This window comes from Anthonomus grandis, chromosome 13, assembly GCF_022605725.1.
Source record: "Anthonomus grandis grandis chromosome 13, icAntGran1.3, whole genome shotgun sequence".
Taxonomy (NCBI): Eukaryota; Metazoa; Arthropoda; class Insecta; order Coleoptera; family Curculionidae; genus Anthonomus; species Anthonomus grandis.
The window spans coordinates 9,539,419-9,558,381 of NC_065558.1; the positions used below are offsets into that span (position 1 = coordinate 9,539,419).

At 30.7% G+C, this 18,963-nt stretch overlaps 1 protein-coding gene across 1 annotated transcript; it reads right to left on the reverse strand.

Moving 5' to 3' along the window:
• Positions 1–4,221: 4,221 nt before the first annotated feature.
• Positions 4,222–16,622, reverse strand: LOC126743791 (eukaryotic initiation factor 4A-I). The gene is made up of 5 exons (XM_050451015.1): positions 16,336–16,622; positions 13,044–13,534; positions 9,802–10,065; positions 9,404–9,746; positions 4,222–4,795 (listed from the first exon to the last, which is right to left on the reverse strand). Exons 1-5 carry the CDS (start codon positions 16,353–16,355, stop codon positions 4,651–4,653), a joined length of 1,263 nt encoding a protein of 420 aa, XP_050306972.1. The 5' UTR covers positions 16,356–16,622; the 3' UTR covers positions 4,222–4,650.
• Positions 16,623–18,963: the final 2,341 nt, after the last annotated feature.

Below are 18,963 nucleotides of genomic sequence, written 5' to 3' on the forward strand. Positions count from 1 at the left end.
TAATAAATTATAAACCATTACGAAATTACTACTATTGTGACAAATTTATTGCGTCTTTATTATATCTAAACGTGGTTTTATTCCTTCCTAATAGATTAAAAACAGTGTAAAAAAAATTAATTGCGATTTTTTCTTTAACTCACTTTCAGTTTTAAATATATAATATTATAATCTTAAAGCGAACGATTAATTAAACACAAGGCCGCGGCGTTGACGATTTTGTAAAAGTTGCATTCTGATATAGATTTCAGCTGTACCCATAATATAACTGACCCCGCTAGATCCAATGAAGTAGTATATTTTTAGTCTAGTTCTATTGCAATAAGGACATAAAAATAACTAAGCGTTGTACAATAATTTATGAACGAAAAATTATTATTGAGCTGAATCATATTTTTACTGGCCTTGTCTCACTACTGGATTTACTGTATAAGAAGATCCCGATTCATAATGTATTAACATTGATTTTTTAAAGAGCTAAAATTCATGTTTTCATTATCTCATCTTCCTTTTTAAATGTTAATTATGTAGTTTAAGTATCGTATTGACCTTGGCAAATAGACTGGGACTTTCCGTTGTTAGTATGTTGAGTTTGTTCTTGAAAAAAAATCTTATTTAAGACCCGGATGGTAAAAATATTTTTTTTTTATTCACTACAAGCTGGTTTTAATTTCAAATTGAAATTATAAATAGATTAAATGCACATTTAAAGAATAAATTATAATTCAACTTGTTTTCCATATTAATTAAAAAATAATAAAGATGCAGTATAGATATAGATAGTAAATTAACGAGTTGTTGAGGTCTGCCATTTGCCCTTTCAATGATCGAAAACCCCTTTTTTTTGACGAGGATTTTTCACCATTAAAGTGGCCAAATCTCACATTTTCGGGAAAATGAAAACGTAAATGAAGCGCTACGATTTATATACAAAAATGTCAAGTTTCATCAGAATTTAATTTTGAAATGTTTGCCTCCGAATAGGACGACTTAAATTCATAATTCAAAGGTACCGGTTCGGAAATAATACATAAATAATTCGGGTATTTGGTAAGTTGAAACTTTATTGTTTAGTTGTCTTCATTTTTGCAAACTCTAAATCGAGTTTACAAAAATTATGATTTTTCTTAACAATTTACCTAATAGGATCGAAATTTAGGGCTTAATTAATTAATCCAACTTAAATCATTTTCTGCTCCATATATGAGTATTTACGGGTTTTCTTAAGAATTTGGGCTACAGAACTGTAAGAAATGTCTCTTTCGATTAAGGATCTATTCCAAGATGAAAAGTTTTAAGACTGATAAAAGTTCAGGGTAATGACTTGGATGAAAAAATGTTCTTAGCTTTTAGTGTTACAAGCCGATTTCAAATATATTGCTTACAATTATCAAAATTATTCTGCCGTATTTTTACCCAAGGTTCAAAAACCTGAAATTTAAGATTTCAGTTGTGCACCAGTGTGAAGTCGGATTATATGGGAAGTTTCTTGGTCCGTTTATTTCCAACTTTTTAAGGTTTTAGTTGAGATATATTTCTAATTGAGGTGTCAATCCCGCATAAACTTCTGGGTTCCTACAATTATAACAAAATCGCGATTTAACTGCTTTTCAAAAAAAATTCCGTCAAGAAATCAGAAATTGGTCAGGTTTTCCGACCTATTTATAGCATTTACGTTAAAGCTTCTATGTTTTCTAGTTCTTTGGCAAGTATTTGGGGTAAAAACCTACAAAAGGTATGGATTTGTAGATATTTTCAAATACTTGGATTAACTTTCCCTACAAGACGAATTTAAATAAAAGATATATGAGAATATAGCTGCTATTAAGGTATATCGGACATCCGAAGACCTAATTCATCCGAAAACGTAAGGCTGAGAAAGAAAGAAAAGAAAAATTATAAATTTATATTTTATTTTCTATCGTCTCAGATGCCATTTGAAGGGATGAAGTCAATCGGGAGACGAAACGTCATGTGTTTTTTTAATAAATTATTTAAACATACTATTGAAGGTTATATTTTTTTGGAAACTAGAGGTTTCTAATGCATTAATTTGAATCACACTCTATTAAGTTTTTGGGACATTATGTTGGTGGTTGAATGCTAGTATCTTGTATAAGATTGTTGTAGTTTTTCTGTTTGGTAAAATGGCTCTCCATTGAAATAAATGAAAAGTGAAGACGCCAGTTTTTGTTACTTGAATCCCTTAATTATTTTTGAATTCCACATCTAAGAAAGATGGTTTTTGATAAATCCATGTCTTTTGTAATTAATTTAGTGTATCTGGACGAAAATTGCCCCATAGTCCAAAAGAGTTAGATAATGGTCTACACGTAATCCATATAAAAAACGTAAAAAAACAATGAATCATATACACGGCATTCATTTCAAGATGTACTCACCTTACATACAGGGTGGTGCAGTTTAAACGTCATTAATTTTAATATGTGATAATGAATTTAAAAAGAAATAGACTTTCATCATAGCATTTCTCTCAGAAATGTTTAATAACAAAGATACAGGGTGTTAAAGTTTAGAATAATTATTTGTTTATTTATCATAACTCTTTAACTACCAGCTCAATTTTAATTAAATTTCGCATGCAGGTTATTGTAGTGAATTGTCAATTACTGATGAAGCCAATTTTTAAAAAAATTGCCAGTGGCGTAACATACGGAGGAACTTGTTCTTTTTTGCCTTAAATCTGCGAAGTGATAAAATATTTTTTTATAAGAAGTCAACTGTTAGATTCTCCATTGAATTTGAAAAAAAAAGTTACTTTTGCCAAATTATGATTTAAGGCAGTGTTTTTAAAATATCTTAGTTTAATTGTACAGAAACGCCAGTGAAAATGCTGCAAAAACTTTGAAAAAAAAAAGAAAAATAGGCTTGAATATTAAATTAAACCTGTCAAATGAAATAATGACTTAAGGTAACTTTAAATTATCTTTTATATTCAACTTTTTTACAAATCCAAGCCCGATTTCCTTTTTTTTATAAATTTTTGAAGGTATTTCTGAACAATTAAATTAAGATATTTTAAAAACAGTGCCTTAAATCATAATTTTTAAAGAGTAACTTTTTTTTCCAAATTATATGGAGAATCTAATAGTTGACTTCTTATAAAAAAATATTTTATCACCTCGCAGATTTAAGGCAAAAAAGTTCCCTCGTATGTTACGCCACTGGGAATTTTTTTAAAAATTGGCTTCATCAGTAATTGACAATTCACTACAATAACCTGCATGCGAAATTTAATTAAAATTGAGCTGGTAGTTTAAAAGTTATAATAAATAAACAAATAATTATTCTTAACTTTAACACCCTGTATCTATGTTATTAAACATTTCTGAGAAAAATTTTATGATGAGTCTATTTGTTTTTAAATTCTCTAACACGTATTAAAATTAATGACCTTTAAATTGAACCACCCTGTATATCGTAATCTGAAGGTGACAAAAAATTGCTGAAATACGCTGTCTTGTTGAAAACTTTTAATGGAGGTAATATCGAGTGTAGTTAGCTCTGAAATTTAAGTTTTGGGTTTGGAATTTCCTTGGGTTCTACTTATAAAATGACAAACATTGCAGTACTCTGATGTAGGGTTAGGCATTTTAGGAGACCAAGTATTAGGAACCAATTTTGAATTAAACAAAATTTAAATGGCAAAAATCATGTGCCTATGATGGAAAATGCTCAATCAAGTCGGTGGGGATAAAAGTTCTTTATTAGACTGAAGTATATTTTTCTCAAGATGGAGCCCATCATTATATTCTTTCAGTCCAGTTAGTTATTTTCAGATATGTTGATAAGGTGAAAAGGCTTATAAAGTGGCCAGCTGGAATGAAAGATCCAGTAGACAGTTTTTTTTTTGGTTCATAAACCCACTCCACCAATTTAACGAGGTCTAAGTTTTTTCTGAATAGGAATTTGTTTATTTTAGCTTATATTATTTAATAAATTGCAAACTATCAAAAATAAAATATCAGACTATAGTTGTAATATTTTTAAAAATATAGTTTGCTTGTAAAAACGTTTAAAAATACCTGGAATTTCCAAAATTCTCTTCGACAATCGCAGTATTTGTAATCTTATCGGGAGGATAAGGCTACTGAAAGACTGAATTACTATAAAGTGTTTAAATTCAGAATATATGCTAAGATATCTTTAGAATAAGTTACCATATCGGGTGTTATACATGAATGAAACAAGAAATGGACATATTATTGAATGATGGATTTATTTAAATAATATGATACAAAATATTAACAACATGGAAACTTTTCCGTTTACATCTTTTATGAATAAAGTAACCTTTCCAAAATCCAACTAAATCTTTTCTGAGGCAAATAGGTTCCGGCGGGAAACCCCAAAGACACCTAACGGTTCCCATTCTATCGCTTAGTTTATTGAAATAAAATTAGTCACTATGATTACACATAAAAATAGAGAAAAAATAATAATAAAATACACTTAAAATGTTTGTTTTTTTTGTTGTTGTTGTTTGTGAGGGTAGATATCGCGTACCACGGTTAGCCCAAAGTGACGATATGGCGCGGCACGATTTTAGCAAAAGGTCTCTGCAAATTTTCTAGTCACACCAATTGAAACCTCAGGTAACGCATCACGACATTCGCTCCCTCCAAATGCTTAAATAAGATCGGCCACGTTCATTGGCATCTCATCGATTTTCGTGTTGTAGAACTGCTCGATATCGTGCAGCGTACGTTTGTCCTCTTCGGTCACGAAATTGATGGCGACACCTTTACGACCGAAACGTCCTCCTCGACCGATTCTAGAAAAAAATAAATAAATTACATAAAACTTCAATCGATATTATTAAGGGAGAAGACATTGAATATGGTTTCGGGTTGTCAGTGATCAATATCACATGCAAGGTGTCAGTAATTATTTGCATGACTATTCTTTAATTAAATGTCACATCTTTAATCTCAAAACATTCATTACAAATAATCAGTAGTAATAATTTATTTTGGTTTTGGTTGACATAAAAACCAACTTCCATGCAGTTAAAGTATTTTTTTTTTAATTTGAATACTGATGTGATCAACTGCCTGGAACAAAAATAAAATTCTTTGTAAAAAAATAAAAGTATTTGGCAGTAAGGTATGTCAAAGAAGTTATGCATGTGATATTATTTTATAAGTCATGTGATTTATTTGCAACGGCCAGGCAATTTTTTTGCAATTTATATACAGGCTGTCAATGTGGAAACTTTTAGTGTGAATATCTTTGAAAGCAAAAAAGTTAGAAAAACTAAATTTAGTACAAATGTTATATAGGTAGGGGGTAGAAGAACTATAGACCATTTCTTAATCCGTAGAAGCACACGAAAGGGTCGATAGCCATAAAACGGTCGTAAACCATTGGCGTCCCACTTTTCAAGTACATTAAGATTTGAATGTTTTCATTTGTTGGGTTTATTTAATAGTACAAGAAATAGGCCAATTTTAGCCATAAATTCTTTGAATTACTTAAGTAGAAGGAAGAAACATTTATTATTTGGATGAAACCTGGCTTAACGAAGGACACACCGTGAGCAAGTGCTGGCAGGATAAAAATGTTGGAAGCTCCCGTCAGGCTTTTTTAGAAGGTTTATCGACTGGCTTGAAGTCTCCTTCTGGTAAGGGCCACAGATTAATAATTACACATATTGGGAGCTATAAAGGATTTTTAAATGGCGGTCTGTTTGAATTCGAATCGAAGTCAACTAAGGATTATCACGAAGAAATGAACGATGATGTTTTTGAAGATTATTTTTCCGAAATGATCAAGTCAATTCCCGAAAATTCAATTATTGTTATGGACAATGCCAGCTACCATTCAAGATTAATAGAAAAATTACCATCATCCTGCTGGCGAAAAGGGGAAATAAAAAACTGGCTTACCGAAAAAGAAATACCTTTTGGAGATGACGCGGTAAAAGCAGAGCTTCTGACAATAGTTACAGAAAATAAATCAAAATATAAAAGACAAGTTGTTGACGAAATGGCAAAACAACACAATAAAACTGTAATTCGTTTGCCACCTTACCATTGTGAATTAAATCCTATAGAGTTAATTTGGGCTCAAGTAAAAGGATTTGTGGCTAGAAATAATAAAACCTTTAAATTGAAAGATGTGAGAGAACTTCTGAAAGCAGCAGTCGAACCCTTAGTTATAACAGTGAGAATGTCTGATTCGGATGAAAGCGATGAGAGTAATGAAATGTGTGATTTATAAATTGATTTTTTTTTGTATATTTTGTAAATATTTTTATTGTAATATATGGTTAATAAATTAAAAGATCCTTATATTTATGTACCTTTCTTATAAATGACAAGATATGTTTGGGGAGTTGCATTTTTTATTGGTTGGTATTAAAAAAATTAAATTTTACAACAATTTTTTAAACATTTAAAAAACAATCAAATTGCGGTATTAATCAAATTTTTATATTTCATTTTATTTGCCATAGTTTTATAATGAGGCTTTTCCGCTTTTAAGAAATGTTTCTTGTTAATTTAATAAATATAGGTTATACCTACCAACCATACTTTTTCTAAAAATCTTTATCTAATGGATAATAGATAAAATCCAACATTATTTATAAATTTTTCATAACAGATAATTATTTAAAAAATAAAATCAATATCCATAGTCGGGACGACACTGGCAACCCGTTTGTCATAAAAATGAACTCGAAACCATCGTTTCGAATTTTACGACCTATTGTATTTGAGACCATACAGGACTTGTCCACTTAAAATTGGTAAAAACAGCCTGGTTTATCATTTTGTTACATGTAGAAAAATGGAAGACTCATCCTATATTTATGCTACTTCTGCATAAATAATGAGGCACTGTACTCTCACCAAAAAGGAAATAGAGTATAGCATGTTTAAGTCAACCCCTTGCACTCTATGCACCCCAGTTTTAAATGGCACCACCTTTTTTGTGGTACCTCTAATTAAGGTCTTTTTTAGTAGTTTTTTTGATCCAAATACTACAAATATACAAAGAATTTGTTTTACTCCAAATACTTTTCACTAATCCGATATCAGACATGGTGTACAGTACACCTGAGAGAATTCAAATAGTTTTTATTTATCAGTCTGAAAATTGTTGCGTCTTTAGCACTGCTGCTGTATTTAATGAAAGAAATCCTGGAAAAAATTTTAGTCACACTTACATGAGGCAGCTAATTTTAAAATTATTTTACATAGAGTAATTGATGAATGTAGAGTACATTTTGCTATGAATCCTACTTTCTCTTTACGTCAAGGCCTAATGTTAACTATTACTGTTAACTAAAGTACTTACATTAACTCATTTTCATTCTTACATAATACAAATACTTAGGGAAATGTGTGCGGGCAATAGAAAAGTTGAGGATCACTCCCGAGTTGTATACCAGAGAGTAATACTTTTTTTTTGATAGTTCTGATAATAAACATAACTGAAAGTACTGGTGTGACAAAAACCCACATGTTTTCAGGGAAGGACACACACAGTACCCAGAAAAAATAAATGTACAGCTGGGAATACTGGGTGATTGGGCCTATATCTTTTAATGGTAATCTTAATGGAAAAACATACTTGGAAATATTCGAGTCTATTCATTAGAAAATAGAAACCTAAAGGAAGATCTAACACATTTTCAACCAGATGGAACACCCTCTTACTAAGTCCTGTGTATTACATTTAAATAATACATTTCTAGATCAGTGGATTGGAATGGACCCATTAGAATGGCCGCCAAGATCAATAGATCTAACACTTATCGATTTTTTTCTCTGAGGTAACTTGATAACTATTATGTTTAAAACGCAAGAAGCTTCTCATGATGATCTTATAACAGAACGTCCAAGAACAGTATTTCAAAATGTAAAAAATGAGTTTTAATATAGCCTGAAAAAATTAACGAACCCAAGGTGTTGCTCACTTAATGACTTATGGTAGTTCTTCCCTCTACCTATAAAACATTTGTACCAAAATTGTTTTTCTAACTTTTTCAATTTGAGAGACATTCACATTGAAAGTTTTCCAATTGACACCCTGTATAGAACCAGTTAAAAGAAGGAATTTAACTTGAATTAATAATAGAAATGGTAGCAGCAATAGAAACAGAAGATGTTAAATACTTATAGTGTTTTTGTCTGCTTGGTATAAGGAATAGGTTTATATTATAATCCCTCATCCTCCACTTCTAAACACCTATAAGAAAATTAAACCATTTGCACGACATATGAATCTTTTTAAAATAATCACATCAATAAGTGAATGAAAAATTTATGAAAAAAACTGATAATTACATCAAATTTTTAGGCACTGTTTGTTTGAAAATTAATTGCAAAAGTCAATACAAAAAGTGATGCTGGTCTGAAATGTTAACAAAAAATAATTTTTTTGTAAGTATTTTCATTTCTAGTCTATCTAATGAAAAAATTAGCAATATCCTATAGTTGGTACTGATTTTACATGGAAAACTAGATAGTGCATGTGATTTACTTTACCGTCACTTTCGAGCGAGTGGTCGGATCTATGAAATTTTAATCTTAAACAGATTTTATGCAAAAGTTGATTTAAAATTTAAATAAAAATATACAGTTCAGTTTAACCAGTTTGAACCTTTTCAAATCACCCATTTTCTCATTATCACCAACCTCTAGTGTCTTTCTTATTTATGAAAGAGGAGAAAAAAGCATTGTTATGCCAAGTTTTCCTCACAACAACTATGAAACTTGGAAATAGATTTTTGAAACTTATATGAAACTGAAAACTGCCACTGACCCTACAAGCGCACACTCATGTATTCTTTGTTGCATGTGATTCTTGATCAGTTATATTACTTAAGAAATACATTCTTAGCTTTTAAATAAATTAAATTTTTTAAATAGTATGCATCTACACCCATATAGTAAAGTCACAGGTTGTAATTAGATCTTATTCAGGTAACCTACAGACAATATTGAATATAAAAACGTTTAAATTAAAGTTTAAATATGATAATATATTTTCTAAACTCTGCTTAACCAAATATATATTTTTTTGATTTGATGTTCTACCCACTACCGACCTACTATTTTACGTAAAGTCGGAACAGAATAAATCTATACTATATTTTATTATATTTACACATTTATTAACAATTTAAACAAACCCTATTGTTAATATGACCATAAAATAAAGAAATTTAACGTTAGTTTTGAGTTAGTGCTGTATTGAATTTTCTGCCTGACAATTTTGAACAATAATTTTCATAAAGCTTCTCTGCATGGTGAACATTTTGAAAAATCAATTTTAAACTGGCTTTATGAATAAATTATATTAAAGTCAATGAATCCCAAATTAAATAAAACATTTCAGATACATTTTTGTAATAAAAATGAGAAAAACTCACCTGTGAATATAGTTTTCTCTGTTTGATGGTAAATCATAATTAATAACTAGTGAAACTTGCTGTACATCTATGCCTCTGGCTAAAAGATCAGTTGTAATCAAAACCCTCGACGATCCGGTCCTAAACTGTCTCATGATAACATCTCTCTCCTTCTGTTCCATATCTCCATGCATCGCGGATACAGTAAAGTCCCGCTTGTGCATATTTTCAGTCAACCAGTCGACCTTGCGTCTTGTATTACAGAAAATTACCGCCTGGGTAATTGATAAAGTATCATACAAATCGCAAAGAGTATCCAACTTCCATTCCTCCTTCTCAACATAGACGAAGAATTGCTTAATACCTAAAAGAAATAATGAGTAAACATGTTTCTTCTATCTCAGACGGTGAAGTATTACCTTCTAAGGTAAGTTCTTCTTTTTTGACCAAGATCCTAATGGGGTTTCTCATAAAGGATTTTGTTACGTCAAGCACATCTGAGGGCATGGTGGCAGACAACAGGATTACTTGCACATCAGCGTTCAGGGTCTTGAATACGTCGTGGATTTGATCCTTGAAACCACGCGACAACATTTCGTCGGCTTCGTCCAGGACGAACATCTTTATGTGATGCGGCCTTAGGGCCCGCCGTGTGATCATGTCGTACACGCGACCTGGAGTTCCTGCAAATAAAAATTGGAGCGGTTAACAGTGTGGTTATTTAATGGCATTTTTTTATCGCCAGTTTATTAGGGATGGTCAAAGTTTATTTAACGCCTTGTTTTGGACAGACTAAGATATAGTGATTTTTGTCTTAGGATTTTGGTAAAACAGAAAGATCTACCCCTAAGTACCTATCAGTTTACTTAGAACAACTAAAAAATCTGTAAAAAAAAACATTAACTTCAATACAATTCAATAACAATCAATACAATTCAATAACAACAATAACACAAAAGTAGCAATATACTAGTTGTACAGGGTAACTTATCCTCACACATAAAAAAAATAATTGTTTTGTGTTTTGGTCTGTATGTATAAGTCAGTTCATGTATAAGTCTCTTTTCGGGATATGTCTCAAAGCCTTGTATTCTTTTCCAATAGATAAATCATCATTTATATAAAAAAATCATAGTTTCAGACCTACAATTCTCCAGTTTTATTAGCCTATATATTATTTATTAAATTGTTAACGGTATTAAATTGTTCGTGGTACTATTGCATTTTCATTTTGAGCCCGAGTAGCATAGTTATGACCTACATTTTTAACAGAATTTATTTCTTTGTGTAATTTTTAAAGCATAACGGGCGTAAATTAAATTTACCAGTAAAACTATAGAACGCATGTGACAATTCCTTATTTTGCCCCATAGGTTAAGTGCAGTAGTACTAAAGCAAAATGTAGTGTTTTTAATTTACAAATTCTTTAGATCATTCATATTTGGACAATAGACTTCCCATTCTATTACTCATCTCAGTAGCATGTATATCCCATTTCAAATCTTTGTCTAATGTAATGCCCAAATACTTTATTGTGCCTGCTACTGGTATTAAAATGTCTGAATATACAGGGTGTTCATTTGAAAACTTCCCACCACGGATTTATCCACAGAGAAAATTAGATACAGCTTTGTTTATCTTAATTTGTTCAGATAAAAAACAAAAACATGAGAATATCAGTTTTTATTTCAATAAGTCTTCAAACTGTTGCCCGTTTTTGGCCAAACAATGATATAGTTATGTTCAAATTCCTGACGGACATTTTCAAAAACATGTTGTGGGATATCATGGCAGCTGTCGACGATGCTTTGACGAAGCTCATCCAAACTTTCAGGTTGGGGAGTAAACACACTCACTACGTCCTTCCCGTTCGGCAATGTATATTAAGTGTTCCCATTTTTGACAAATGGTTTGCATAAGATGTAAATGTTAAAAATTTTGTTTTGGATGTTGCATTTAAAGACATTTTTTTTTAACCTGTCTACAATATTTCTAAAATTCTTTTCAGCCTCAATTTTTAGAGTCCCATCACAAGAGTAAAATATGTTAGTATTATCCGCAAAGCAAATTATCCACCTTAAAATACTACTTTTCAGTAAATCATTGACATATTATATGACATCAATCTGTTCCTTAGAATTTTTTTCATATATTTGCACAATATTTGAAAGTAATGAGGTGGGTATATGATTATTAACATCTTCTTCCGAACCATCTTTATGCAATGGTATAATAACCCCTATTTTTAAAGATTCAGGACATATACCTGTTTTAAAAGAGTTGTTTATTAAATAGGTCATAGGGAAGCATATCTCATTTTTAATTTCTTTAAGGATGCCAGACTTAATTCCATCAATACCAGGCGCCCTTCCTTTTTTTAGTCTGTTGATGATCTGTATGACTTCAGTAGGCTTTGCTTCCTTTAGAAAAATTAGTGATAATTTTCTCCGTTAATCATAATTGTATCCGACACTGCTTTTATACTATCTGCAAGATTCTGTCCAATGCTAAAATATTCATTAAAATGATTTGCCATAGATTCATAATCTTTCCACCATTTATTGTTTTTATGTTTTTAATATTTTTACATTCAGTTCTCTTGCTATAACAAATATAATTAACAGCCCCATAAAACTTTCATCTGATTTTTACTTTCTTTAATTAGTTTATTTATTTCATTCTTGTAATTTCTATCTTTTCTTAAGTTCCTTATTAGTTGTTTCTTTTTTACAATGTAGATATAAATTATTTCTATCTTTAACTTATTTATTTAAACAAATTTTTGGGGCTTAATGGTAGCAGTTAGTTTTCTCTTAATTTTATTATTAATATTAAATATGACTTATGTGGAGTATTTATGTGTAATTAATATTTCCACATATTATACACCTATTAACCTATTTTGAATTCATTGCATAGCTTTATAAACACTAAATTGTATAAAAAAACAAAAGTTTGAATTTGAATATTCTTTTTATATAGTTTCTCTACAATTTGTGTTTCAAAACTAATTTCTGAATGTAAACTAAACATTTCCATGTGGCAAATGGTCACTTACATTATCAGCCGAAAATTAACTAACACAAATTAAAATCCTAACATTAATGACTAAATCAATATTTCTTATTTGTCAATTTCATAATTTGAACTACCCTTTTTAACATTGACAGTATATACAAAAGTATTTTAAATATGGATTACAAGTTAGTGAATGTAAGAAAACCTTTTTTTAAAAAATTCTAAAGTATCTATTATCATAGATGACTAGGGTCTAAATGACTCAATAGTACTTTAGATAACAAGTACTTGATAACTTTTTTGTGCCACTCCCTTGCCTTGATAAAATAATATTATTCCTAGTCAACCCAAATAACATATTTAAATTAATTGCAAAAAATCTGCAAATCATATTGTTATAGAATAAAATTATATGATACATCATATTAAAGGAATTAACGGAATAGGCATTGTATCATAATGTTTAGAGGTAAAAATGTGATACATATGTGCCTTTAATAAATATTAATTAAGGCCTAAAATAAATTGTCCATCCTGGTGTTAAAATGTATAACCTACCTGCATTTTTAAAGGAAATAAAGTTATCATTATTGCAGTTCATAAATATTTAAACTTAAAAATTAAAATATTAAATGAAACTTACCAACAACAACATGAACACCAGTCTCCAACTTTCTCATATCTTCCCTAACATTGGTTCCTCCAATACAAGCATGGCATTGAGCAGACATGAAGTCTCCCAAAGCGATGACTACTTTCTGAATTTGTTGAGCCAATTCTCTAGTTGGCGCCAAGATCAAAGCTTGGCACTCCCTCAATGAGGTGTCAATTTGTTGAAGAATGGAAATTGAAAAAGTAGCAGTCTTTCCTGTTCCCGATTGTGCTTGGGCAATAACATCATGTCCTTTTACACATGGGATGATAGCTCTTTGCTGAATAGCAGAAGGCTTTTCAAAACCATAGGCGTAAATACCCCTGAGTAGTTCTTCTTTTAAGTTCATGTCATCAAAGTTGTCAACAACTTCTTCCCAGTTGGATTCGATGACACCATCGGGGTCCATTCCTGGTGGTCCATCATACACTGTTGGAGGTTCTTTTTCTGAAGATGGGCCATTCTTCTCCCACTCTTCATTTCTAAACACAAATATTACAGTTAAAATGATTCATACAGGTTTTAATTATTTAATGGAAATTATTTTAGTGCTTCAGATATGATCATGAATAGCAAACTAGAATTAAGACTTGGGGAACAATTAATGGCAGCATTGAAAACTTATGAATGCAGGGATTATTCTTTCCAATAACCATTTGACAAGCAGAAAACCCTTAGTATTTAAAATGGAAGAGACAAGAGAACAATACCATTTCTTGAATTGAATATAAAGTAATATTACTTTACATATTTGCAACACAGATGTGAAATCTAGGTGCATGATATGTTTATTTCATTTAGTCTAGGATCTATGAGATAATTGCAACAATTGTCATAAAAAGTACATAGGACAAACCAGAAGATCAATTGAAAGGAACAATTGAAAAGTCAAGTTTGGCTAAATATGTTTTAAATACTGGTTACTTCGTAGGGACAACTTAAAATTACTTAAACCAGTTAAGAACAATAGAAAATTAGATGCATACAAAATTTTAGCAATATTTAACAATCAAAAAAACATTGTTAAAAGGGATAAAGGTCCAATCCTTTATAGCCAATTATACAGTGAGGATGCACAAGTTGGAACAAGTTTATTTAAAATTCTGGGAGTTTGTTTGAAAAAAAAACACTCGGACACGTTAATTTTTATTTTTTGTCGCGATTTTTTGATGATGAATTCGTGTATACAAGGTGGACCAAAAATGAGCTACAACTACGAACTTAATTTTTTTAAAATAGAAACACCCATTTTTTATTTTATTTTTTAATTCTGTATAAAATTTTAAGTATATTTTGTAAACCATGACCTATACCTAACCTCAATATTTATTAAGAAATTTGTGAATACAAACAAAAAAATTAAATGTTCAAATTGTTGACCAACTTCCTGAAAGTAACGAAGTCGATATTCAAATTCTTCAGACCTATTAACCAACTTTAATGATTTGGCTCATATTTGTATATATGGTTTTACTATCCTTGCAGAAAATACCATTCTGTGGCAAAATAAAAACTCCTTGAGGCCAGACTGATTTATATAAGGTAAAAAGGTGGTGTGATGCTAATAAGTTATGCTTTAACATTTCTAAAACAAATATATTAAAATTCAAATGTGCCTTAAATGATATTTTTTTCAGTATTGTTCTATTTTCATCTCCTAATGTATGCAAATTTATTGAATTATATATTGATTCTGGGTTAAAATTTTAAAATCATAAAAGCACAATATGCAATAAAATTTTGTCTGGATGTTATGCTCTTCATGTAATTGTCAATAATTTAAATAGCTCTATGTAAGAGCTTCATATTTTTTCCCAATTAGTCCCATCTTCACTATGGTATTTGTTCTTGGGGTGTGTGCTTCCAGTACATCTTTAATAAGGTTTTTATTTGATATTAGTTGGTTGATATTAGTTGTTTATTGGTTGTTTCACAAAAAATTCCTACATTGTGTTGTATTTTTATTTAAGGTCTTAACAGTCGGCATTCCTATGTTAGATTGCCTATACCTAGGTCTGAACACATAAAAAAAATCAGTGGTATTCAATGGTAAGATTTTTAATCATCTACCTTTATCCATATGACAAAGAAACACCTGCTTGGCATTTAGACACCCAACCAAGGCTTTTTTGTTAAGTAAGCGCTACTATAGCCCTAAAGAGTATTTTGCTATTGCCAGTATTTTATTTGCATGTATTGTTTAAATTAGGATAAATTATAAATGTTTTGTGGTACAATTGTAAATGTTATGTGCCTTTACTCTGATGTTCGTTTTACTGTTTTATATGACTGGCTATTTTTAGCTTTATACTCTTTTGTGTAATATTTTTAATTTAGTTATGACTAGTATCAAGCTTTGTTAACAATATGCAAATTTGTTTTGACAAGAAAGCATATTTTGAGTTTGTATTTAAATTAATGTTTTCTTAAATTATATGAAAATAAAGGTATTGAATGGTGATTGTGTATTCACTGATGACAGAACCTATCACAATATGACTCATGCACCAAAATATTTTGGACATATCTTTTTAAACTTTATACTCCTAAAATTACTAAGGTTGAGATAAGACATAAACTTGAAAAAGTATGAATAAGAAATGGCAAAAGAATGAAACCCGACAACCTTTTAAAAACTAGTTGAAGGCTGTTTCCCAAACAAGATCTTGATGTTTGGCATTAATACTGACTTGCAAACAATAAGATTTATAATTCAATAAATGTAATAAGATGCAATGCACACATTTTCTTGAAATTAAATTAGATATTCAAACCAAGCCACAGCATTATAGGTTATGGGCAGATGTGCCTCTATGTTGAGTTATTCACTGCAAAGATTGTAAAATGTGCAATTATTTCACTATAAAAACCTAAGTTATCAAATCACTAAATGAAAAAGCACATGTTTCTTTAGTAGGAGGTATTTAGTGAATAAAATATTAAGGAAATAATATTATAATTATATAATCCTTTATCTAAACATGAACCGTTTGAAAGGTATTGATAACAAAAACACCTATGAACCATTTTACCGCCTATTTCACCAAAAAAATGGTATAAACGTAAATCTCGTCCAAAGATGTGAAATTTTATGCTTTTTTCACGCCATGTTGGCATGGCATACGGGAAACTCGCATGACCATGCCGGTTGAAATATGGGTAGCACGGCCAAACTCTTTGTTGACGGAAACTGTATACAAATTCAGCACAATAACACAACTACACATTACCGATTTTAAGTAAAAAAACTAATTTTACACCAAAATAAAGTAAAATTACTTGCCTTCGCTCGTGACCGGACATGATATTCACTCTGCAAATTGCAAGAAAAAGGACTCGGTTCGGGTTGCGATGTCGAATGTCGACTGTCGAACTGTCGAAGAGAAACGTCGTTGTCGGCTGTCTGCAAATGTCAAAATTCCTACGCCGATGACAGACAATGGGTTATTAAAATGACTGAATATGAAGATAAAACGATGGTTTATTGTATAAAACGGCGCAATTTCCTTTAATATTCTCACTCTGGGATTTCGATCTAACTTTTCAATCACTTGCATATGAACTTCAAATTTGGTACTAAGTTTGATGCGGAGTAACACTTCCGTTTACTAACCGGAAATCGACGGAGAATTTTGGCGCCATTTCCAATTTCAAACGAGACTTTGATTTTCTGTTTGATTTTGACAGGTGTGTGGAATTAGAATGATCAGAATTTAAAAATAGATTGGCTAAGTCGCTTATTGGCAAATAATGACTATTTATACACTACTCTATTTTAGTAATTTCGTATTGTTCGCAATTAAGAAGGGACATACAAGCCAATATTAACATAAGGCCCCGTATACATGCGCAGGGGAATCCCTATATTCTAATTATTCCGTTACGTCTTTTATATTCATGATAAACGTTAGGTATTAAGAAGTGACTTAAAAATACCAGAAATTACTTGAAATGCCTGGAATAAAATTAAAAATTACTTCTGGAAAGCCTGGAAAATATAAGAAGTACCCTATTCCAAAAATCACAGGACAATTTCTAAACAACCTAAAGGCAATAAGGCATGACTTTAAAATTCTAGTAATGCGCACTCCAATTATCTGTAATTTACCTGTAATAAAATAAAAAATTACTCTAAAAATATGAATAACAGATGCTCAAAGGATGTCTTCAAATTAATTGAAATTCCTGTAAAATTATAAAAAGTAATTTTTTCAGGAATCCAAGGTGAATTTCTCAACAATCTAGAGAAAATAAGAAATAGCTTTAAAATACCAGGAATGACTGCAAATGCCTGAAATAAAATTTAAAATTACTCTAGAAGTAGCGACATCAGATCCAGAAAATCCTGGAAAAATCCTATGAGAACTAATTTTTTCGAAGAATCCCAGGTAAATTATTCACATAGCTAGCTTGTATTTAGAAAAACAAATTACAATTTTGGATTATTTATTATAATATAGTGCGATGGTATGACATCCACTAAAACATTTCATATTACTTTTGAAACATTTATTATTGTTACACTGCCCCTTCTTGATTTTCAAGACACTTTTTACAACGCAATCCCTGTTCTCGGAGAAGATATTAAGGAACAATTTTCTTAACAGCTTTAGCTTCTGCTGGAAGCTGTTCCTTCCAGAATATTCATTATTAGTTTGAGAACTTTTATGCTTGGAATATCATTGATTCTTAATATGGCAAGTGATATACCAACTCCCTTTTTTTTTATCTATATTCAAGAGAGGAAAACTGCTGTCCTATATCTTTGCTGCCCATAACCTTGAAACTCCTTAAAAAAGTTAACAATAAATTTTTCAATAAATAAAAGTTCTGAAGAAAATTATCTTTTCAAATCCTATTATTAAAGTAACTATTATTAAAGTAAACCAAGTATTAAACTCTTTCAACAACTTACAGTTTGGTAGTCTCTTGTTTGGCTTTAGCTCTAACAGCATCAAACTTTTTGACCGCGGATGGGGGGTCACAAAGCAACATAAGTATAGGGGTTCTCACGTTCTCAGAGATCTATTTTGGGATCTATACTCCATTCATAGTACCTTTAGGTAAATTGATCCTTTTTGCTGATGACATAGTTAAATGTACCAAAGATTCTCTTGAGGTAGTGGAGTAACAAATGAATACTTTGCAGGGTGGAGTTCAGGAGGGGTCCAACATGAATCGATTGTATCTCAACGCAGACAGGATAAATAAAGTTATCTTCACTATAGAATCAGCTAACATATCAAGGGATGCCACTGTTAATCTTCTGAGAATTTGTTTGGATCTTCATATTTAATGGCTCTCTTACACTGATCTTGTTGCTGGGAAAACTTCTGTATATGCATTTCGATGCCTTGCTGGTTGTTGTTGTATGGAGTGTGCCTTGCATGGGGTCATAGCCCATATACAAAGAGATTATTCTCAGAAATGGAGATGGATTAGATTGGACAAAATTATCGAACTAAAAGTATAAACCGGCTGATTCCACTCTATCAGAGCTTGACAAGGTGTCGCAGGGATCCGGTGATTATGTGTTTCACTAAGATAAGTATATAAATAAGCAACAGACAAAATTTGTAAATTTTATTTTTCTGTGCATACTTCACTTATATAAATACTTTGGTGTAGCCTTTTTTTCCATAGCACATTAACAAGATGCAGAGCAGTGATAATACGCGTGGACTTATTCGTTAAATTGTAAGATTTTTAATCATTACTGTCGTTTTACAATACGCTTAGTCGTATAAAATAAAATTAGTATCAAGTATTATAATTATTCCGTTTAGATCACACTGAAGACTAAAGAATTTATTCCGCTACAGGCAACTCATCTAACAACCGCTTAACTTAAAATGTCATTCACCTCCGCTGTCATATGTCATTTCTGTGTCAATGTCACTAATGTCAATGA